Raw genomic sequence first — 25,365 nt, forward strand, 5'->3', positions numbered from 1 at the left:
ACCTTAATCATTTCTTAAATCCTAATACCCTTACTCCTACCATTACCTATGCACCTTTCACGCTTACTCTTTCTCTACCCTAGCACCATTACCCTTACTTATACCTAATGGTGCACGTTGTAGACTGCATTTCTTTTGCACACATTTCTACAAAAAACATGCTAATTTTTGCACCACATTTAATTTCCACACACACCCTGCTTATGTTTTTGTGTTCTGCCCTCTTCCTGGGACCTAGTCTAACAGCATAGACAAGATCAAAAAACAATGCCCTTTGTGTTTCTCTCTGGTCGGGCTCTAGTACCTAGACATATAATGAGAATGCAGCTGCTGTCTGCATGCAAACTGTCTTGTCATATAACTGGGGACAGGAGTTCTGAAATAACACACTGAAGCAAGATTACTGTGTCAGCTGAGATGTAGAATATCCATCTATGTATGCTAAGGTATGGGGTCCGCCATTAATCCCAGAGATCTTTGATGTATAATAATTCAGCTTCAGTTTAAAGTGAGGTGGTTGGGATAATCTTATAACATGACATAGCTTTTTATGGTATATGGATTATTAATCATGCTAACAATATATTTGGTATGCATATGTTTTCAAATTGTGGCGCAAATACTGCATCATAGAACACAATAGTTTAAATAAAAATTAAAAACTTCCTTAGTGTCTCTTGTTGATCTTATTGTTGGCAAGTATGAATAAGAGAACGAAAGGGTGTGTCCTGTTGCCACGATCCCTGAGAGGATCGAGAGTGTTATGTTCTGTGGCGCCAGCTCACTGGTTTCTCTGGAAAGGTTAGAAGGCTAAGTAAGGCACTATAGCTAGTCAGGCTCGGGCTCATGGATACTGATGTGTTATGGTGACTCAGTCCCTACATACTGATGTTTGATGGCCCCAAGCATAGTTCTGTTTCTGATCAGAAACCCTGCAACAGCAACACTACCCCCCTGCATATCCTTAGTACCTCTACCCTACCTAAACTGCTGTGTCTCTAGCCGTAAGAATACCTATCTCAACTCCTGCTCATAACCTATTACCATTACCACTATATACACCCCAGTAAATCTTCACCTCCCTCCATCTCTCTCTATCCCTTCATAGAATCTAAAATCTTTACAACTCCGTGGGCACTAGTAAGTCTACCCCTACTCATAACCAAGTACTTCGACTCCTACCTATGCCCAAATGTCTTGCCATCCAGCCAATGATTCTGATAACTAATTCGAGTTTGTGTACTTCACAATTTTCAGATGGGAAAGGGCGATGATAGCCAAGACTATATTTAGCAAAAAATATGATGCTGTAAAATGTGGAATTTATGTGCTGTGGTTGGTATGATATACAGAAAGGAAATAAGTGTTTGCTATTTTTTGGAAAAAGCAATGCAATTATCTAGCGAGCTTCATGTTAACGTGGGTCAAATTAAGCTAAAGGCCTTGTAGAGGCAATTTGTAAATGATTTCTAGCTGAAATTTAGAATGATAGTCTCCCAACCATACAGTGTGTTGCATCCATTTTATGTTAGTAACTGCAGGCGAGAGAACAGTGCATTTGTCGCCTAATGAACTGCTACATGTTTTGAACAAGCTAGGTGAGACATGACCTCTGCAGTAAACTAATTCTATTTTGGCTTGTGCTCATTTGTAAAATGTCTTTTGTTTTTTCCTAGGCTGTACTTTGGAGGTACAAATTTTCCCAGTTAAAAGGTTCTTCTGATGACGGCAAGAGCAAAATAAAATTTTTGTTCCAGAATCCAGATACAAAACAAATTGAGGCAAAGGTAAATTGGCATATGACTGGAAGCAGAACAATTAAAATGTATGAACAACAGCAGGTAGGAGACAAAATAGCCAACGGCCATCCCAGGTTTGCTGAAGATGAATGTATAACCGTTTAAAGTGAGGATTATTGCATTAAATTAGTGTGCTTGGAATTGCAGCAAAAACTTTTTTCAAAAGTGTCTTGGGGCTTTCATTTAACTTTTGTAAGTTAATTTGAGGAGGATCAAAGAGTGAAAATGTTAACACCTCCCAATGACATTATTCATATCTGTTCAAACCACTTGCTATAATAACTAATGTTCCACCAGATTTCCACCCCTCCCCACTGCCATTAAAGACTGAGAAATTAAGTCCTTTATTACAGGAGAGAAGAATACCCGCTGTTAGTCGAGTGCCCCTTAGATTTCTCATGCAGGCACACACCTATTACATTCTCTAGGAGCACCAAATTACTAGGGTGACTTTGTGATGATGAGGATTGTACAAGTCCCTAAAAAGAGACAACTTTGCCTTCAGAAGCTTGACTGTAAGCACAGGCGCGGTTGGCAAGGTAAGAGCAGTGGGGCGGGCGGGGACGGGGCGGGGTGGGATGGACGAAGGATGCAGTTAACAGGTAGATAAAATTAAATATAAAAAAATATAAAATCACTTACCCTGTGCTCGCCGCATTGCCGAGTCGGCGAACACAGGGTAAGTGGTTTTCTTTTTATTTTAATTTAACTTTACCTTGTTGTTGCCTGTTGACTCTCCCCACCCCGTCCAACCGCTCTTACCTGCATGAGCCACTCCTCACTATTACCCATTTTGAGGATACTCTTTTACTGACCTCAGAAAGCAGGAAGGCTAAGTTTGATGTGCCGGAACACAAAGTTATGACCTGCATGCCACTAGACATTTCAGCAGTGAGCATTCAACTTTGCCTGATTCTTCTCATATAACACCCCCTCGAAAATGTTTATTATATTCCACACTTGAAATGAAATTCATAGTGGTAAAGGGTTTGGTGGGCTCGAAATTGAGTTACAACACAGTTCTAACATCTAGGGAGCCAATATTACTCAGAGGTGTTTATATCAAAATGCCCTACTTGATCTTTATGGCACACTCAGGATTTCACAAAACTCTCTAATGACAACTTACGGAACAGCACTGACAACACAGGTGTTTGCAGCTCTTCAAAAACTTGTTTTTTCAGACCATTGCATAATTTTCTGAGGGCTCAATTTATGATCATGGATCAGAATTCTGAATCATATAAAAATTCGTACTATCAAGATTTAGACTAGGACACTTGTAACTACGTTACATGTAGTGGTATAGAAAACCCTCATAAACGCTATGATTTTTCGTGAGTGCGGTATGTTCTGGTTCTCCGCCCCTCATAGACGTTTGGCATTCGTCATTGGGTAATCTATTCGTGCAGCATGCCAGCCTCAAACCATGAGGACCACTCTGGAGCAGCGTAGCAGTGTCCAGAAATGAGTTAGGCCAGTATCACTTTTGGTGAATGTGGAGGGTAGAGTTATATTAAAAAGCAAACCTTCACCCAAGTGACCATTTTATTCAAAAAAAGGGGTGTGATTTGTAGTAAAAAATTAGGTGTATACTTTCAGATCGGGTTACTGGATCTAAGTATATCTTTTAGAACATATAGTCGACATGTTTCAGCTCCGTATTTACCCAGCCGGGTCTGTGGAGCTTTCGTCAGGACAAAACAACAGTAAGAATACTTACACTATTTGTGTAGTATGTGGTAGTGGATTTCGTTATGTCCACTCAGTTATTAGAACAAGAACATTTTTTCTTGCTGCGCATTAGGTCAGGCTTCTTCGGGGATTTAAGCAGGCCGCAATTTGGAGAGTCTCCGTCGTCTTGTGCTGGCGCTGCCCCCGGACCATAGTCCTGACGAAAGCTCCACAGACCCGGCTGGGTAAATACGGAGCTGAAACATGTCGACTATATGTTCTAAAAGATATACTTAGATCCAGTAACCCGATCTGAAAGTATACACCTAATTTTTTACTACAAATCACACCCCTTTTTTTGAATAAAATGGTCACTTGGGTGAAGGTTTGCTTTTTAATATAACTCTACCCTCCACATTCACCAAAAGTGATACTGGCCTAACTCATTTCTGGACACTGCTACGCTGCTCCAGAGTGGTCCTCATGGTTTGAGGCTGGCATGCTGCACGAATAGATTACCCAATGACGAATGCCAAACGTCTATGAGGGGCGGAGAACCAGAACATACCGCACTCACGAAAAATCATAGCGTTTATGAAGGTTTTCTATACCACTACATGTAACGTAGTTACAAGTGTCCTAGTCTAAATCTTGATAGTACGTGTTATAACTGGGGAAACGACTGGACACGTATTCCTCCTCCCTCACTTTGATAGAAATCATATAAAAATTCTTCAACAATTTTGGGAATGGGTAATTTAAGCTAGGAGGGAAAGAGGTCACAGTCTTGACATGAAGGGCCAGATTCATGAAATTGTCACCCAACGCAGAGCAGCAGCCAAATATGTTGCGCTGTGTGGCATGGCAGAGAGGGAGCAGGAGAGTGCCATATCTACAGTGATATGGCTCTGTCCTCCGCTCACCCTAATGCTGGTGTAGGTTTTTGCTGCGGAGCACCACTCACCCTCCTTTGCACCATATTGTACGGGTGTGCGCATGAGTCTCGCACAGGTTTAGTACTGGAAGGGTTCCCTTCCAGTACAAAATACCATGCCTAGACAACTTTTAAAACTTTTCTTAATTTGAATGTGTGCTGTACAGTGCAGCACACAATCCAAAGTCGGAAAAGAAAGGAGAAATAAAAACATTTCTCCTTTTAACATCTGCTTACAAGTGGCATTCATTTTTTTACCCAAAACCTTGTCTCAAATTTTTAGTAGATAGAGTTTTGGGTCAAAAGGCATCAGTAGTTGCACTTCGAACGAAGTACTTAGTAAATCTGCCCCTGAGTGCTTATAAAGTTTCATAAAAAATAGGTAGAAGCTATTCGAGTAATTGCCAATGGGCTCAATTATTTCATGAAATGTTGTATATAGTATTTTAATATTTGGCATTGTCTGCTTTACATTTGACCCTGTGGCCAAATCCAGACTGGAAATCCACATCAATGTGTTTTTGGCATAATTCCATTGTTTCTACAATTGCATATCTAGCAGCCTTCAGGAAGGTCTGAGGGCATTTCTGACCATAGTACATTTTATTAACCTCCTTTAGTTTTTTATTGTTATTCATGTCTCCAAACCCTTCAGCCAACTCCAGGGATGGGAGGGTGGGATAATGTTAGCCTCTGTGTCTTTAATGAAATCCAGATGCTCTTGGCTTTGAATTAGGTCAATCGTTATTTCATTACAAGACTGTAGGCTACCATTAAGCATTGGGAAAAATGTCACAGAATGTAAAATTCTTAAGAGCATTAGTTTAAGGAGACCCCCCAGAACTAGATATGAGACCTTTTGGGATCTTGAACTAGTCCTGGATCTTTTCACACATGGCCTTGTGACAGAAATTTAGATCGGAAGACACATTCTATGAAGCTAGCTTCTCTTCTCTAATTTCCTGATTTAGTGTATCGGATGTTAAAGCTTTAGAGGTAAGTAACAGGGTTTACGATGCCTTTGGAGTGAGATTTCATATTATATTAGAAGAAATAAGACCATGCCCGACACTATTTTTTATACTAGGCTTGACTCATGCAAAAAGTTGTGTGTAGTAGATTACATGAGAGAATAAGATTCCAGAATGAGTGAGCATCATTCTGATGGTGTTGAGCACCTACTCATCTCATTTGTGAAACCTTTCAAGGCTATAACGTCTGCTTCAATAGCAAGGTTGGATAAATGGATGATGAACTTGGCAGGTGTTGACCTTAAAAAGCTTCAAGCACACTCTATGAGAGGAGCTATAACTAGCCATCCTTTTGGAAAGGTGGAAGACGAGAGCATATCCTTGAGGCTGCTGATTGGTCAAACTCTAATACCTTTGCAAAACATTACTGTAAACCAATGTAGCACATGTTGAATATCATTTAACAGGACTACCATCATGCATAATGGTAGCCTCCAGTCTTGTGATGAAATAGCCATTAAATTAAATGCCAAGAGAATCTGGATTTCATTAAAGACACAGCAGATCTGGAGGCGAGCGGTCCGACAAATGGGATGGTGGGGCAAGCTAACCGGTGCTGCACCTCTTTGGCGAGGCACACACCTCCAGCCATCGCGACTTAGGAGGGTTTCCATAGGTGTGACGACATTGGTATTTCCTTGTTGGGAGACATAATGCGGGGGCCACACTCAAATCCTTTCAGCAGCTTCAGGAGGATTACAGCCGCCATAAAATACAATTTGACAGATATCTGCAACTCAGACACGCCGTGTCCCCTTTAATAAGGGGCCTCATGAGCCTCCTGGAGTTCGAACCACTGGAGGGCTGGTTGCTTAAGGGGGATCTTGGTGCCCACAAGATTCGTCAAATTAACCAAACACTAACTACACACTCCGCGACCCCTATACACCGGACTCGGGCGGTGTGGGAAGCTGATGTGCCCACATTGACAGATGACTGGACAGAGGCACTGGCTAGCCCCCGGTACTCAGTGGTTTCTAACCGATATCGACTGATCCAGTTCAAATATCTTCACAAGATATATTTTACATGTTTACTCTTTACAGGATGGGGGCTGTTCGGTCCCCTATGTGCCTCCGTTGCGCTTCGGAGGAGGGGTCCTTTCTCCATACTGTGTGGAGTTGTGGGGCACTGCAACATTTCTGGTCGGGCATAAGGTCATGTTTAGGGCGGGTGTTGGCATGGCACATTCCTGCAGACCCCCGACTGATTCTCCTATACAGTACCGAGGACATTGGGGAAAACAGATATAAAAGGCATTTATTGTTTCTGGGGCTTGCACTAGCTAAACGTGACATTGCACAACACTGGAAGGCAACATCCCCACTCAGTATAGGTACCTGTAAGAAAGCAATGGATAGGTGCCTGTCCACTGAAGATGCAGTGTTTCAAGCTCGGGATGCCCGCAAAAACACAAAAAGATCTGGGCCAGCTGGGCCACGTACCGTGGCATTGACCTTTCTCTCCTGGAGCCGGCAGTTTCTCGGGACCCAATAGATAGACTGATAGTGAGTAATTTACTGATATAGGGTAGTGGTGTTGTGCAGGGGTAAAAGAGCAAGATTGCACTATGTTTGTATAATGTTGTATAACTGGTGTATGGTCCGTAGCTGGGGGTAGGGGGAGCGGGGTTTGGGTCTGATGTTCTGCAGACCACACTGGGGATGTTACTAGGTGCCTTGCAATTGTATACTGTATCCAAATATGGTTTGATGCTCGCTGGGCTTTGCCCATTTGGTACCTTGAAAATCAATAACATTTGTTGTTAAAAAAAAAAAAGACACAGTGGTTAACATTATTCCACCCTCCCATTCCTGGATTTGGTTGAAGGGTTTGGATAACAACATGAATAATAATAAAAAATAAAAAGAAACAATACAAAACTGAAGGAGGTTAATAAAATGTACTGTGCTTGCTGCAGAACTCTTGAAAGCACTGTGTTAGTAAGAGATTTTCTTTGGTGTTGTGGCATTTATATAGTGCTTAATACCCCTATGTATGGTACTGAAGCATTTGTCCACACTGGTAGCTGCGCCGTGAATCATTTTGATAATATGTGGGAAGTGTTCCATGCTGTGTATGATGACCACTGATGTGCAGTTTCTCGGAAGGTGATTTAAGCTCAGAAACAGCTTCATCATCAATTTCCCAGAAAAGTGTGAGGCACGAAAGAGGAAAACACTGTATAATGAGGACAGCAAACGAGACAGATGAGGAGATCCTAGTATATTAGTACAAAATGATGATGGATGCTAAAGTGTTATTGATGGTAAACATGCCTGAGTTGGTTCTGATCTGAACCTTAAAGTAAACAAAACTATTAGAAAAGTGAATGCGAATTTCAAAGCAGAATGCTGAAGAGGTAATAGCTACGCATGTTGCACACAAGAAGAACCTGGTGGCAAAACCTTGAATCCTGGACACAGTGGAGCCTATTCACAAAATGAATTTTGTTGGATGTTAGTACTATATTAAAACTACTAATGTTCTACCAAATGTCATTCACAGATCTAGGCTCGGAGGTCTATGACTTTGCCTCTCCTATCTTTTGTCAGTGAAGGTCTCTGCCTAGACCGTGGAGATCTCAGTACAAGTAAGTATACCTTTTAGTAGTAAATGGGGACAGGACAGAGGAAATGAGCTGGAAATGAGGAATTCTAACGACTAAAGGGGACGGTTTAAGAGAGGAGTATGGAGGGGAAAACATCCACCCACAAAAGAGTAAGTCCACTGCTATTCACAAACTGCCCTTCTTTAGTTACTACAGCCAAAGAGGGCCTAACATTTGTAAATGTAAGTCCAGCATCACAAATGGGCAAACACTGGTACTGATATATGCACCTTTAGAAAAGAATGAAACTAGAGACTTAAAATAAAACCTCATTGAAACTAATGTTAAAATTAAACTGTTTAAATTATTTAAACATATAAATACATTTTATTCTGGTTTTCTAAACTGAGGATATCTTTTTATTCTCTTAAATTACGTGTTCAACACATGGACATTGGAGGACCTTTTTGCTGGTGTCTTGCCAGGTAACATAGGCATTTTATCTGCTTACCATGGTACAATAAAAATGAATGATACTTGCAATTTCAAAACAACATGTTCTCGCAGTTTTATATAGTATGAACTTGACCCAAAGCATTTGGAGGACTTTACATGAGCATCATTACATTTCACAAGGAGACATTCATTTTTTGTAAGCACAGGAAGATAGAGTGATTTGTCCAGAGTCACAGGCCTTTTGGCCCATAGGAATCAATGGGAATAGCGAATTCGCAATTTTGAATTCGCATAATATTTGCGATTCGGTAAAAATTGCGATTTTTACCGAATCGGAAATATTAAGCACTTTCTATGATGCATCCCGTTTTGCGAATCCTTATTTGCGATTCGGTAAAAATCGCAAATTTGGAAACGCAAAACGGGAGTTTGATGCATGTGGGCACAAGTTTTTACTTGTTTCCTGAATGATAGCACAGTAGGGCTGGTTTTAACTGCAGGGGATGCAAGTTCCACAGTTTAGTTGTGGCCACTATGAACCTTCTATCACCCCAGTTGGCTTTCTTGGTTCTGGAGATGATCAGAAGGTTGGCGTCTGCTGAGCGCAGGGATCTGCTGGATGAATATGCCAGAAAAGATTGTTTCAGGTATTCAGGTCCTGTGTTGTGAGTAGCCTTATAGGCAATACATAACACCTTAAATTTAGTTTTACTTTTTATGAGCAGCCAATGGAGCTTTCGCACCACATTGGAGATTGACTTAAACTTCGGAGTACCTGACAATATCCTGGCAGCTGCGTTCTGTACCAGTTGTAGCCTACCCAGGACCCTTTATTGGTCATTGATTAAAAGGGCATTGCAGTAGTCGACCTTAGACATAACGAGAACACTGATAAGTGTTCTCCCAGTACTGATTGGGAGGAAAGGTAACAATTTTTTTATCATCCTTATAACAAAAGAGGATGAGGAGACCACTGTTTTGGCGGGATGTGTAAAGGATAAGCTATCAGTCAAATATGACACCTAAGTTTCTGGCCTTCTTGACAGAGATAGGAAGTGATCCCAGATCAGCTGGCCACCAGGTCCAAGACCATCCTGGTGCGAGGTTACCAAAGACCATTACTTAAGTCTTATCTGAATTTAATTTAAGGCAATTACATGACATCCTTGAACTAATGGCCAACATTCCACATGAAAGCTTGCCTCTCCATTTTTATGCACCGCAAGCACCAGTTGTGTGTCACCCGCATATAATGTGAGACCCATCCCGAAAGATTTAATTACTCGTGCTAAGTCCGTCACATATATGTTGAACAAAGTTGGACTTAGCGAAGATCCTTGCGGAACTCTAAAAGGGAGAGAAAATGCTGGCAAGTTTAAATCACCCATACTGACTGACTGGGTCCGATTGGATAAGAAACAGGACAGAAGGGCTTTGGCCTTGAGTCCAATGCCAGTGGCTGAGACACGGTTGATCAGTGTAACATGATCAACCGTGTCAAAAGGTGCTGATATATCCAGAAGCAGCAGAACTGCGGCACCTCTTCTGTCAAGCACCATCCTAATTTCATCTGGCGCTTTGATGAGTGCGGTCTCGGTGCCATTGCCTTTCCTGGAGCTAATTTGTGTGTCATCAAACAGCTTATTCTCTTCAATAAACTGTGCCAGCTGGGTATTCACAATGTTTTCATTAATTTTCACTGGAAATGGGAGACGCGCAATTGGCCTATAGTTTTTGGTCCCTCCTGGGTGAAGATTTTTTTTGTTAACAATGGCGGAATGATGGCCTTTTTCTATATGGAAGGGTAGGCGCCTGAGCAGAACATAGAGTTACAGATGCTCACTTGGTTAGAATATATCAGGTCAGGGATCATTTTCAAGACTAAAGGGGGGCATGGGTCCGACAGGGAGCCTGATTTGACTGTGTTAGCCAGATCAGTGATCTGTTCCACAGAAACTGGCCAAAATTCCATGAAGCTAGGGATATCTCTACTCCTGCTGTTGTCAGCCAGTTGATTCCAGCCTCCCGTAGAAGGCAGAAAAATTGGAGTACATTTGGCCCACCTTGTCTTGAAAATAGCTGGCTAATGAATCACAGAGTGATTGGGACGCCTCCTTAGTGGAGTTCACCAGTGGCCCTGCTAGCTTGGATACTACTTGAAACAGCTGTTTAGCGGAGTCTTGTGCTGTTTCGAATTTTCTGGTGTAATAGTTACTTTTTCTATAATTATGAGACGTTTATACTTCGTCAGTGATACCTTGTAACATGATTTTTCACCGTTATCATACTCTTGGCGCCAGTGTCTTTCTTGATTCCTACATCGTTGCCCTGCTAACCAGGCAGAGGGACAGTTCTCTGTCCTCTAAAAGTATACAGTAATTGGTATAATTTTAATTGGTGAAGACAATCTAACTATAAGCCCCTAGTATATATGTAGGTTTTAAAACCCCAGTAGACTTAATGCACTTACGTGTGCACTGCAGTAGTGTCTGGTGTAGTTTTAAAATAAGGTCTGCCTTGAAGGTTGGCTTTAAAATAAAACGAGGTCCAAGTTCCACTTTAGAATTAAAAGTACATTAAAAAGTCCAAAACTACCTTTTTATAACGTACAAGTCATCCCTAAGGTCTGCCCTAGGTGACCCAGGAGTAGGGTGTTTTGTTATAAAAAGAAGAAACAATATATGATATGTTCTATATGCCCTCGTAGGAAAAAACAGACAATGTAATTTTCTCTATTGTAGGGCTGCTAACCCCATAGGCATACTAAAGTTGATAAAGTTTAACTTTTGATTAGAGGTAGCTAGACATATCATTCAAAGCAACAAAATAATGTTTACAATAAATACATTACCATGCAACGGTCGGATTTCTTATAACTATTACAGGAAAGTATTTTTAGAACTTACCATCCTGAAGTAAAGTAAAGCTGCCCTGATTGGTCAGCCTTTTACAGACTGAGCCAAGCTGCTCCCTGAGTATGTGTGAAGAGGCCTGGGGCTGCAGCAATGCAGCCATTTGGTGAGAGGAGATTTGCTTCCTGGAGAGTTCAGGGACAGGAAGGTGACTGCGTAGATAAGGTAGACTCCAAAGGCAGGACCTGCAGCACAAAATATTTGTCACAGGACCCAGACCATCCCTAATTCCTTGATCTGTAGCCAGTAAGACACCCCCTAATTAGATTAGGAGGGGGCAGGAAAAGGAATGTAGTCCGTTGTTAGCCACACCTCTAGGTTGGGTTACACACACTCACACCAAAGAGACAATTTCTCCATTTTGATTTTTGGGAGAACAGTGCATTCTGTGTCACAAATATGTCACACTTCGCAGGAAGCGTTCATGTCAGAGGGAGGTAGGTTTACTCTTATTGGTTGGGGTGTCCCCCTTTCCTGCTAGCCGAGAACGGAAGATAATTTAGATTTTTCACAGCCTGGTGGACCCTTGGCCTGCCCTACAGAAAGCTTGCACTCAGAAGGACTGCACCTGCTGCGCTCACAAGGCTGTTCAAAGAAAGGACTGTGCCTGACTCAAAGTCAAATGAGCGAACTCCCTGATCAGCAACAGGTAAAACAGAGATTGAAGAAGTCACCTGCTAAGCCAAGGAGAGGATCACCCCAGCTGACTAGTTGCAATTAGATTTTTCCTGGACTATGCTGGTGCATTGTGGGACATTGAGTTTGAGCCTCCAAGAGGCAGTTCAGAGTCTCTAAACCCTTTTTTGGTGCCACTGGACTCTTGTTTCCCCAACTGAACCAAGAAATTACAAGATTTTAAAGTTTGGAAACTTTATGAAAGTTTTGCAAGCCGCCGGCATCAACTCGCCGATCAGACTGTCCTCGTTCATTCCGCCGAAAAACTCCAGGCTGCACCCAAATCAAGATCCAGAGGGAAGCTGTCGACAACCGCTTCAAAACCCTATGAACCGGTGTCGCCGTGGATTCAATACCTGTTCTTTGCTGAGCTGCCGCAGGCCACCATAGTTGACTCGAACTTCTGAACCACTGACAGGCCGTTGGTAGTATTACGACTGACTGACAGCCCTTCAGTCCGAGCACCACATTATGATGCTGCCGGTTGGACCCTATACGGTTGGAGCCACACTCCCGCCTCCGCCAGGATCTCAGATCTTGAAGAGGCAGTGGACGGATTTGCGTCCCTTAATGACGGCGGTGCTGAATCCACTATCAGGATTTGGCTACCCCTTTCCAACAGCGTGTTCATGGTGGGAACTTTGGCATGAACAGGGTGTCGGAAAGGGATATTAAGGGCTCCAAATAGGTCCCGTCCCTCGTGGGCCACTACAAAGGGTCCCTGGGTGCATATGTAGTGCCCCAACTCACCTCCATGCAGTGTGTGCCAAACACCACATGGTGCATGGAACACGGTTCTGTCTGTCCTGCGGTGGGGGGCGGCTTGGATTACCAACCCCGCTGACAGCTCTATGCAGTGGAGTGGGCGTAATCTTCTCAGAAGCCATCTGCCTGGCTGCAGTGCCCAAGGCCCATGCATTGGTTCTACCCATCTGAGGGCAGACAGGTGAGATGGTCAGATGCAGCGGTGCCAGTGTTGCAGGAGATGTCTCCTGAGGGTGCAGCATGTGGCCGACATTGTCTCAGTGACCGAATAAGGCCGCAGCAGAGGTAGAGACTTTAGCGGGCTGGCCCTGCTCAGAGGCTATTTTGGGCCACTGTGGTAATCGAGACCTGATGGGGGCGGGCCGCCTTAGTAGTGAACACGCTCGCTGTACCCTTGTGACCCACTGAGATATGGGTCCTAGGTTCCTGGTGACTCAACGGCCAAGTCGAGCCATGGCTGTAACAGTGCTGGTGGTCTCATTGGTGTGAATTTGCCATAGGGTGGTCCACCCGCTCTGATTGGCTTCTGAACTCCAGCTGTCGGTCGCACAGGGAGGGCTGACTGCAGAAAGAGCTGTCGCTTAGACCCATGGGGTCCGACCCGGAATGTACCGGAGTGGTGTACCTGTAGTGGCTCAGACACCTCTGTGACCTCGGGTGACAAACTAGGCACTTGTTTGGTCCCTAGCACTGATCCACAGCCATTACAGAAGAGCAGATTCCCCCCGGCGCCACTTGGAGTGTAATACAGGCAAGGCACCCATTAGGGGGGTGGCGTGCACTCCCGCCGTGAAGGCGGTCGGGCTAGGCCCCGTTGTGGCTTTTGGGCGATAAATCCCCTCCTGGCCTCTACCGGCTGTGATCTGAGTGAACACGACCTCACGCCTCTCCCCATCCGCACTCCTGCAACAAGGTTGAGTCTTATCAACCCGGTTGGGGTCCCCGGGCTAGACCACAATTCATGTATGGCTGCTCTCACCCCCTGCGTAATCTCTCTTGTTGCAAACTGCTTGTGGCCTGGCGGGGCTTAGGGGCGCTAGTGAAGAGGTCCACTTACAATGACGTCCGATAGCCAACCAATGCCACCTCTAACCAAAGTACCATGGACTGCTACACCGGGACTGGAGTCCCAGCTGTGAACTCTGGAGGTTCTGGAGAGGTAACATTAGACAATACGACCCAGTCCCGAGACATGTTGGAAGCTAAGATTGGTACAGTCAGCTCAGATGTAACACTGCTACGCCAGGACCTGTGCAACGCAGTGGAGAGACTTACAGAGGCTCGGAGGAGGGTGTCCAGTGTGGGAGATGTTGTCTCTGTCCTCCAAAAGAAGGCGGACACACTCTAAGTCCTCACCAAAGGTCTTGAAACATGTGCTGAGGACACCAAGGGGCGCGTCTGCAGGAACAGCCTCCGATTTGTGGGCTTTCCAGGGGGCTGCGAGGGCAACAACATGGGAAGTTTCTAGCCAACTAGATAGTGGAATGGATGCCATCTGGGACCCTCTCCCCCTGCTTTATCATTGAGCAGGCCCACCACACCCTAGGGAAGAAGCCCCCTCCCAGCGCCAGGGTACGGCCTGTCATTGTAAGAGTTCTCAATTTTCATGACCGAGACACTATCATTCGACAGACCAGGATACAAGAACCTCTCCCCTTTGACTCCCAATGCATTTTGATCTTCCCAGACTATACCAGGCTGGCCGAGCAAGGCGCCAATCGCAGAGGCAAAGTCTCCCCTCCGAGGCCTCAAGATCCCCTAAGCACTTTTGTTCCCGGGCCACCTACTTGTGGTGTGAAATTCCTGCATACTATACTTTGACCCCCTGAAGAAGTCTAGGGCAGGACTAACAAAGAGATATGCGTTAGGCCCCACACACTGCCTCAACTTGACTCTGACTCTTCCTGCAGTGATCCTCTTTGCCAAAGGTCAAGGTTTAAGGACAAACATCGCCATAGATCACAGTCGTTATAGTAATTCAGGCCCATAGCACGGACATGTTAGAGGCCCCTCAAGTCTGACATATTCATATACCTCAAAATAACAAGACCTGGCTACACAGTGGAGGTTGACCATCACAACATGATCAATGATCACCATGAAGGAGGCTTAGATGGGCTTTAGTTAATGAACTTGTTATTGGGGATCAATTGGATGGTACTGGTCTTCTGCCCCTGTTAGGATTGGGATGATACTCCAGCTGGGATAGATACTTCCATGTTTGGGAGTTATTGGGGTGGGAAGAGGGAAAGGGGTTGGGAATGTTTAATTAAAATTTGTGTTATGTTCCTACTGTGCGAAATAAATACTCTCCATGCAATACCTGCACACTGACCATTTCCCGTGCATACTCAACCAATCTTCTACTAGGGGTTTGCAAGAGGCACCTGAAGCATAGCAATCCTGATCCACAACAGAGTTCCCTTCCAATTCTCACACATGTGGGTTGACACAGAGGGTAGATATGTAAATGTGACAGGTACAATTTTACGAGAGACAGTTGTCCTGGGCAGTGTTTATATCCCTTACCCAGGCACTGGTGGAGCGATAGGCGACTATCTGGGTGGACATTCCTGATGGGATCATGGTACTCGGGGGAGATTAGAATGATGGTATGTACCCCACCCATGACAGATAGCATGTCACTGCGGGGCTGGCAGGATCCTGTTAGTCGTGTCTGAGACCCCAGGTTGAGGGGTTGGGCTGCGTTGATGCTTGGAGAAGGCTTCACCCGACCGAACACGTCTTTACATACTATTGTCACATCCACAGGTTGTTCTCTAGCCTCTATTCTTTGTTAGTACCATTAAGTTACGCGCACAGAGTCTCTGACACTGCAATATTGTCTAGTGGTCTTTCAGACCACTTAACTGTGTCAATTGGGTTCCAAATGAGCCCCAAATGCCCTCTCTTTTGCTGGTGCCTTTCCCCTTGGTGATTACAGGACCAGCAATACCAAACGCACTTGCACCAAGCCTTGACCGAATTCTTTGCTCTCAATAAGGGGACTGTCACTCCAACTACAAACGTGTGGGAAGCCATGAAGTCTATGCTTCATGGGGTGGATATTGCATATTGCGCCGATAGGCGTAAACAACACTGTGAAAAAATCTTATAGCTCGTATTGTGACCCTGGAGCGGCGGAGAATGGAGGAGAGAGATGGCCTGGTATGTCAACAACTGGCCCTAACGCCACAGCTGTTTCAAGGGGAACTCCTAGAGGAGGCAAGGGCTGCCTGGTTGATCTCCCAAAGTCCAATATATCAATGGGAAGATAAATCTAGCAAAGTGCTGCATCGGTTGTGCCAATACGGACTGAAGCTGAATCCCCTTCCTGGCATCCATGTCTTCTCTGACCCCATGGTGATTGCGAATAGCTTTCTTGACTAATATGTAGCGTTATATGCTAAAAGCAACGCGCTACAAGAAGCTCTCATACAGAAAATCCACAAAGATCTTCCACCTTGTGTGATACGGCGAGAACACTACTCAATAGCCCCCTTACCATTGCCAAATTTACCACTGCACTAGCCGATATGCGCCTAGGTAAGGCTTCATGCACCAACGGTTTCCCATGTGAATTCGTCAAAGTGTATATGCCGCAACTGAATACCCACTACCTTGAGGCAATACAAGCCGCCTTGGCAGAGAAGCGAATGCCCCAGATTGGAGACACGTAGAAGTGGTTGTCTTTCTCAAGCCTGGCTGCCCATCTGATAGCCATTCCTCCTACTGACCGATCTCTTTAGTAAATATAGAAGCCAAACTCCTTGCCAAAGCCCTGGCTAACCGACTCATGCCCCACATGTCCCACATAGTCCCCCTGGACCAGGCATGTTTCAGGCATCGCTGCGCTATATGCCACAATATCCATCCGGCCCAAAACACCATAACTGCAGTCAATCGCTTGGGTCGCCCGGCCACTCGGCTGCGCTGCTGCTGGCAAATATCGACAAGGCTTTTGACTGCATCAGTTGGACCTATCTGTTCGCGCTCCTTCGGGCACCTTAACATTGGCCCTCGATTCTTATCCTACAGCTCTCTACTATATGTTGAGTTCTGCTTCAGTATGATTAGCTAGATTGGTCTCGCCTCGGTTTCCCATTCAACCGGGTACTCGCTAGGGCTGTCCCTTGTCACCACTCCTATCTGCCCTGGTCATGGACCCGCTGGCTGCCTGGGTTAGGATCAATGCCCAGATGTGAGGCTTTGAAAGTCACAAGAGGTCTCCGACCGCATCGCTCTCTATGAAGAAGATGTCTTTTTTTTCCTCACAGACCCTCAAAGAACAGGCCCTAGGCTTTTTCGCATTATGCAGGTGTTTGGTGAAACAACTGGTCTGTATATGAATCCCACTAAATCTATCCTTTGACTGCTATGGGGGGCACACAACTATAGTGCATGGTCTGCAGACCTGATCATCATCATGGAGGGTTTGCAATACCTAGATGTCTTCCTATCTGCCTCTCAATCTAACTCCTGGGTGCACAATCTGGCTCCATTGACGGTACAAATAAAAACTGAGATAAAATCCTGGACTCCTTTGTCCTTGTCACTGTACGGATGATCGCTATCTTTAAGATTGTCTCCCTTCCTCGCCTGCCTTATATATTGAAAAACCACCCCTACCCTATCCCCACGATCTGGCTATGGCAGGTAAATGCATTAATGAGACAATTCCTATTGGGTGTTGGGGCCGCCCGTGTGGCCCCTTGCATCTGCTTCTAGTCCTCCTACTGCAGTTGCGTCACAGCTGCAGGTACTGTCTTATCATGCGGCTTAACACTTGCAAGTGCTTAACAAATGGTGGTACTGTGCTAGAGAGGATGCAGCTTACATTGTAGATCTCTGGGTAATGGGCGACAATTCTTTTCACTCATTTCTTTATAGCGGGTTGAATCCCCTGGCCTTGTTACCCATGCTGAGAGTGGTAATCCAGGTGCAGCAGATGGGGTGGTGGGGCCACCTTAAATGAGAGTCCCCGCTCTGGCATAAAGGTTTTCTGCCCCAACTCACTAATCTGTCCATGTTTTGAGAATGGGACAATATTGGCATATCCTCACTGGGGGTGGTCATGCATGGCTTGATTCTCAAATCCTTTCAGGAACTCCAAAATGAATTTGATATGCCACGCAGCTGATTCTACAAATGCCTACAATTTCATCATGCCCTCGCCCCATACCTTAACAACCTGGAGGCTCCCACAGAGTTTAATCGGCTAGAAGCAAATTACCCATGGGAGACTTAGGGGATGACAAAATTACTAAGATATTAGTCCCTCATTACCAATAGCAATACCACATTAAATACTCTCCGCACGGCCTGTCAGTGGGAGCTAGGATCACCTGAGAGTCCTCATGAAGTGCAGCCATTTCTTCATGCCTATGACTCACACAATTCAAATACCTACACCGGGTATACTACACCCGACACAGGCTCTGATGAATTGGCCTAGTGGCCTCTTCGACCTGCCTATGCTGTGGTAACTGCAAGGGCACTTTTATTCACACAGTATGGTCATGCAGAGTATTCACAAGGTTCTGGCGGGGGGTTGTGAAGTGCCTGGCTGAAGTTCTAGCCTGGGAACTAACTATGTACCCTAAATTAATTATTCTACACACTATCAAGTAATTGGGGGTAACAGGTACAAAAGACACCTATTTTTCCTGGGTCTTACCCTGGCGAAACAAGACATCGCCAAACTATGGAAGGCTAACCCCGCCCACTTGCTGGGTGTATGGAAACGAGGCATGGACTTTTGCATGGGCCTGGAGCTTCTGATTTTCCTGGTTCGAGGAAGCCCACAAACAAAAAAACAAGATTTGGCACAGGCAGGCTGAGTATCATGGTCTCCCTCTGGAACCTTTGACCTCTACAGTAACCCTCCTAGAGAATGAATCTAGATGAAAGAGGACGTTAGAGAATGAATCTAGATGAAAGAGGACGTTTTATCAGACTATTCTGCGAGCAATTAGGGTTCGGGCATTGGGGTGCGGAAGGGCAGGTTTTGGGGAGTATAATTGAGAGGCTGCGCACTTAGGTAAATTGTTACAAAGCATTTTTGCATTGGATGTGTAGAGATGTTGATGAAAATACTGTATTCATATATGCTGACATGAATACATGTGGTTTGGGACTCTTAGTCTATGTTGTTGCAGAAAATGCATTAAAATCTGTTTGGGTAAAAAAAAAACTTCAACTGTAATTATTAGTCATGGATCGTTAATTCAACCCTAGAACACATTTAAACATGCTTTCTATTGTATTTGCTGTTTGAAGTATGTACAGATAAGTGCTAAAAATACAAGCTTTAGGTGATTTTGCATATTTTTGTACTGACTGGGACATCATTCAAAATACCAGTGGTGCAGGTAAAAATCCTACCATCTGGCACCCTTAATCAGGAGACTGAAAGTTTGTTGCAGCATCAGCATATCATTTATTTCCTCCACCCTACATCCCTGATTGATGCCATATTAGCAATAGTTTAACATATCTGAAACCCTACACCAGACGTCCATACAATGCTGAGATACTCCAGATGTCTGGATATACATCCTGCATTCAGACACCTCAATCCTGATTCTCATCACTCACTCTTCTCTTTCACCCCACCCTGTACTCACAGCGATCACACTGCACTCTCACTACTCACCATGCACTCACGCTATTTACCCCCTCCTACCCTGCACTCACATGAGCACACTGCTCCCCCTGCATGCACATGACACTGCTCTCACTTGTCACTTTCACCATTCCCCCTACACTCACACCAATCACACTGTGCTCACGCTGTTACCCTACACTCTTACCATTCATCCTCCTTTTACCCTGCACTCACTCGAGCACACTGATCCCCTTGCACTCACAGCGCCCACACTACATTCATATCCCTCATCATTAACTCACGCCATTCTCCCTCCACTTACTCTACGGTAACATGAGCACACCGCTCCCCCTGCATTCACAGTGATCACACTGCACTCACGCTTTTCATTCTGCACTAACAAGAGCACACTACTCACCCTGCACTCATGGGAAACTTCACTCACATGCAATTCTCACTACTCACTACTCAATTTCCAACTACCAACCACTGGCCATGGGGGTTCCGCAAGGGTCCTCGCTGAGTCCCACGTTGTTCAATCTTTACGTGAGACTGCTGGCTGATGTCGCTAGGCAGTGGGGCCTTACTTTGGTCTCATATGCCGACGACACTCAGCTGGCGGTTACTCTCAGCGGGGATGCGGAGATTGAGGCCCCCAGGTTTCAGTCCGGACTGAAGGCGGTGGCTAGCTGGCTGACAGGCAATTGCTTTCAGCTAAACGCCACTAAAACAGAGGTGATGGTCGTCGGGAAGGGAGTGGAGTTGTGGGGTGACCGCTGGTGGCCCTCAGAGCTGGGACCTACTCCGATCCCGGTATCGGAAGTGAAAAATCTGGGGGTATGGCTGGATGCGGGCCTCTCCTTTGTAGGCCATACTAAAAGAACTGCGGCCTGTTGTTTTGGTCTCCTGAGGGGCTTGAGACCTGTTCTCAAGTTCTTTGATGCCCCGACCAGGCAGCTGGTGATCCAGGCTACTATCATCTCCCGCCTGGATTACGCCAGCTCTCTCCTGGCTGGGGCTAACCAGGCTGAACTAACCCGCTTACAACGGGTTCAGAATGCTGCGGCGAGGGCGATTGTTGGCTTGCCCAGATTCTGCTCAGTGACAGGTGTCCTTCGCTCCCTACACTGGCTTCCGGTTAGGAAGCGCATCCTCTTCAAGGTTTTGTGCCTCGCTTTTAAAATCTTGAGAGGTACAGGCCCGGAAATCCTGTTGAGTTGTCTGTCTTTTTATGTCCCTGCCCGTAGCCTCCGCTCTCAGGGTCTGGCCCTTGCGGTGGTTCCCAGATTCAGGCTTAGCCGCATGGGAGGGCTCTCGTTTAGGGTAATGGCTGCGTCAGCATGGAACTCCTTGCCTGTTGAAATCCGCTTGCTGGAGGACCTTCTGACCTTTCGGAGGGCTATAAAAACCTTCTTGTTTTAGCTGTCTCTTAGTTTCTGTTTTTAGCCTCTTGTTGTGTTACGTGCTACCTTGTCTCTGCGCCAGGACGCTCCTTGGCTGGAGTATCTGTGCGCACAATAAATAGTCGTAACATAACATAACATAACATAACAATTATACTCAAACGAGCACATCACTCACCATATATTCATTCCTCCAACTCTGCAATTTCTTCTGCACCCAAATTCGTATGTCACATCACACACCCTGTGATTACTCACCTAACCCTACTCTCACACTATCGCACCACTCATTGTGCGCTCGCATAGGTACTCCTGTCACTCACACAGCTCACCTTTCACTCACATCTTCACTCTCATCTTCAGTCTCATGGGCACAGTAATCACCCTGCACTCACACCACGCAAACAAGCACAGCACTTGGAGTCAACCCCCTCAACCTGCAGTTCCTCCTCTCACTCTACACTGACATAGACAGACCTCTTAGCCTGCATTCATACAAGCACTCTGTTCATCTTGCCTGCCCACAGGGACAATAGTCTGACTGATCTCATAGGGACACATCACTCACTCTGCACTAAGTCCTCTAACCATGCACTTTCCAGTCACTGTCACAGATCACCCTTCACTCTTGCAACTCATCCTGCACCACACACAGGCCACTCACCCTGCACTTACTCTGCTCACACCACCCTGCACTCACTCCTCTCACTCTGCACTCGCTCCTTTCACTCAAACATCAAATTGACCCTTGTCTCACATTGCATTCATACAGCTCACCTGACACTCACATCGGCACATTTTTCACCCTACACTCGTAACACTCATGCTGCACTCACTCACTTTATTTACCATCACCCAGAACTTACATGAGCACACATCTTACTCTGTACATATAAAAACTACACAATTCTCATCAATAGACACATATTTTTACAAATGCACGCACAGAATACCTGCTCTTTCCATGGTACTACATGCTTACTTACTTCCATCTTCAACAACGGGGCTGGTGCAAAAGGGGAGAGTGGACTGGGAACATGGGTTGGCACAAGGAGGGATGCTAGGGCTGAGGCTTTGGGGTATGGTGCTGGATTGAGGATTGTTTGACACCTTCAGCCATTACTGGGTTTCCATTCACCACCACCACCACAATAAAAGCAGAGTGACTAATAAAAGTGTAAGTCGAAGTGCATCTCTGTATGAGTGTGACAGAGTACCAAGGTATGAAAGAGTGTCATGAGAATGAGAATGTGTATGTGAGAGAATGTGTGTGAGTAAGTGTAGGTGTGGTATGAGTGCAAATGTGCTGCTGGTCTGACATACTGGAGGGTATTCTTGCCTTATGTACAAGGGCACTAATAGCATATGGATGGGAGGTGTTACCTATGGCAAACTGTAGGCCCTAACATGCTTCTATGAAGACACCATCATTGGCTGTGGGTACTCAAATGTCTAACTGAGAAAGCAGTTAACCCAGTCAAACCGGGAGGCAGGGACACAAAACATACCCCCCTCACCCCCACACCTGGACAAAGGCCCTGACATGATGCACTTAATTCTTAGCATAAAAGGTGGCTCCATAACAAAATGTTGGAACTGATATTTGAGGTAATTCTTATCATAAGATTTCATGCACTCATTTTATAGAGGGTGTCAATGGCAAAATGCTGAACCTTGTACACCGGGGGGAATTTTTTGAGGTACCCATGGCTGTGACTAAAGTATCCATTTTAAATTTCTGTCACTGACATATTGAATGTACTCATTGGCATAAGGGGCTCACCCATGAAAGAATGATGACCTTGGTATAGTGGAAGTAATTTCTGACTAAAGAAATTTGAAAAAATGAGATCTACTCCTAGGAAGTTCCAGGCTTCCCTGATTCACCATGAAAGTACTGGAATATTTCATGAATACCCTATAAGAGTCTGTGGCATTTTAGAAATCTGATCTACAAAATTTCGAAAAATGATGACGGGAGAAGTCTACTCTCCTTTAAATGATCTACATGAAATCTGTTAAGTTGTTTTGCTTGCTGGAATTTAGGGAAAACATCACACCCCACCACTTACACAGATCTTTTTGCTCATATAATGTCTATGAGGTAAGCTCTGACACCACCTCTGGAAATGCTTGGCCTGCCCCATTGCTGGGAGCAGGAGGGCTTTAGGGTGGTGAGACCTGTGCAGCCGCACCCAATGTTGACTTTGGTAGGGGGCGATGTGTTTAAAAAAAAAATTGGTTTAAAAGCACATAAACTTCCTTGTGCATCAGACAGTTTTCAGGGAACAATAAAAATGTCAAGATAACTCTGCTGATTAATGTTCCTACGAGTGAGAGTTCGGGGTTTTGTCTTGTGGCAGTTTTGGCTCATCGTAAAGTTGTGCAGAGGGTTAGTGTGCCTGCTGCAAGAAATGTGTACCGTGCAGATCACAGAACTGAATGTGAGGGACCTATGAGTAGCACTATAAAGAAATTAAATGTTAGTCAGAGAAAGTCTACGGAGAGATGAGGTGCACTGTTGGAGAGCGTAATGAGGGAATTCATGGAGAAGGAGGTTATGGGGGAGGAGAGCACCAAAAAAGACTGTCTGAATGGCCGCCACCAGCGCACAAATTGGCCCTAGCTCGTAGGATTAGCACCTCCTGAAGTTCAGGTCTAGTTGCACTACTAGAACACAGGCAGTACTTAGAGAAGGGAGAGGATTTATGAGTAGATTCTCTATTCAAATAATAGGAATAGAAAACAGCTTGGAAAGTGGTGAGCGGTAAATAGTGAATGGGCACATTCAATCATATAACCAATGGGAGGAAGAAGGAGAAAAGGAGGTAATAGTGCATATCTGGAGGAGGTGACTAAATATGAAATTGGTACCCTCTTCCTTTTGCAGTGAATACGAGGGCCATAAAGAGAGCACACAATGCGTGAGTGCACACTTCCCTCAGTAATCGCTCAGGAGCATTTAATTTTCAGGCCCACACCACAGAAGGGACTACTTATAAGGCAGCGATCTTGAAGCAAGGCAAACAACAAAGCTCACCAGAGCTCAGTTGAGGGACCAATGGCGCTTGCAACATTGGCAAGTACCACCAGTGATGTTGAAGTTTCAGTGATGATGCATCAGAGAAAAGGTTTAGCCACATCATTGACAGCAGGAGGGTTTCTCAAGATAGTTTTCTCAAATGCTTGTCCGAAGACTAAGGAACTGCAAACAATACTGAAATCCATTAGGTGCAACATTATGTCAAGAACATGAATTCTGCTCTTGCTTTCATGTCAGCGATCAGCCAGGTCCATTTTTAGGTTGCGTGCCAAGTGTTGCAGTGCACAGCACTGTCCGCGCAGCGCAAGACATTTAGTAGGTAAACATGGCGTTTAAGAAGCTGACCTAGGAATGGCACACGCACGAGCATGTGCTTTTCCTTTACAGTCAATCAATCATAGCATGTGTAAAGCGCACTACATACCTGTGAGGGTCTCAAGGCACTGGGGGGCTGCTACTGTTCAAAGAGCCAAGTCTTGAGAAGTCTTCTGAAGGTCAGAAGGTCTTCAATCTGCAGTAGGGAGATGGGGAGGGTGTTCCATGTCTTGGCGGCGAGGTAGCAGAATGATCTGCTGCCGGCGGTCACTCTTCAGATGAGGGGGGCGGAGGCGAGGGCAAGGTCAGTGGAGAGGAGCTGGCGGGTGGGGGTGTAGAGGCTGAGATGGCTGTTGAGGTACGCTGGCCAGGTGTTGTGGAGTGCTTTGTGTGCGTGGGTGAGGAGTTTCTAGGGAGCCAGTGCAGGTCTCTCAGGTGGGGTGTGATGTGGCTGCGGTGAGGGATGTCGTGGATCAGGCTTGCGGAGGCGTTCTGGATGCATTGGAGCATTTCAGGAGTTTGGCCAAGGCTCCTGCATAGAGAGCGTTCCCGTAGTCTAGTCTACTGCTGATGAGGGCCTGGGTGGCCGTTCTCCTTGTTTCGTGGGGATTCACTTGAAGACCCTGCGAAGCATGCGGAGGGTGTTGTAGCAGGAGGAGGAGACGGGGTTGACCTGCTTCATCATGGAGAGGGTAGAGGGGCACGCTATTGGGCTTTGAGTGTGTGTTTTACACTAAGAGGGCACGCAATAGGCCAAAGGCAGGCGCATTGCTCCGCCCATGGCCTATTCGTGTCTGTTAGGAGCACTGGTCATCATGTGGTTTCAATTATTGTGCCCAGACACGGGCGCGATAATTGAAAGCACATGTCTCGCTGTGGCACGCACGCTTACACCACTCGCAGGATTGTTCATTTTTGGATCCATTTTTCAGGGATGTAACTAAATGAAAGAACCGCTGATGTATTGTGTGCTTCTAGTTCCAAATTCCAATGCCTATTGGAGTTTTAAACGTAATTTAGCTGGGGCAGAACACACAAACGTACAGCCGCCTCAAACGGCCCTCGCGGCCGGAATAGCTGCTGATAAAGGTGGACGCCCTGTCTGCAGCCAGGCGAGCTCCATACTTACCTCTCCTTTCCTGTTTGCTGCGTCTGTACGTCCAAAACCTATCTACAGAATGAGTCACGCTACCTGGCACG

General features: G+C 45.5%; 1 protein-coding gene across 1 annotated transcript in view; it reads left to right on the forward strand.

Moving 5' to 3' along the window:
- The window catches only part of SNTG1 (syntrophin gamma 1), a 1,529,981-nt gene that overhangs the window by 1,325,278 nt on the left and 179,338 nt on the right, over positions 1–25,365 (forward strand). Inside the window, exon 16 of the mRNA XM_086917997.1 lies at positions 1,677–1,787. Within this exon, the coding sequence (XP_086774123.1) occupies positions 1,677–1,787 (111 nt within the window). The remainder of the gene's footprint in view (positions 1–1,676; positions 1,788–25,365) is intronic.

This window comes from Lissotriton vulgaris, chromosome 4_1 (assembly GCF_964263255.1).
Source record: "Lissotriton vulgaris chromosome 4_1, aLisVul1.2, whole genome shotgun sequence".
NCBI lineage: Eukaryota > Metazoa > Chordata > Amphibia > Caudata > Salamandridae > Lissotriton > Lissotriton vulgaris.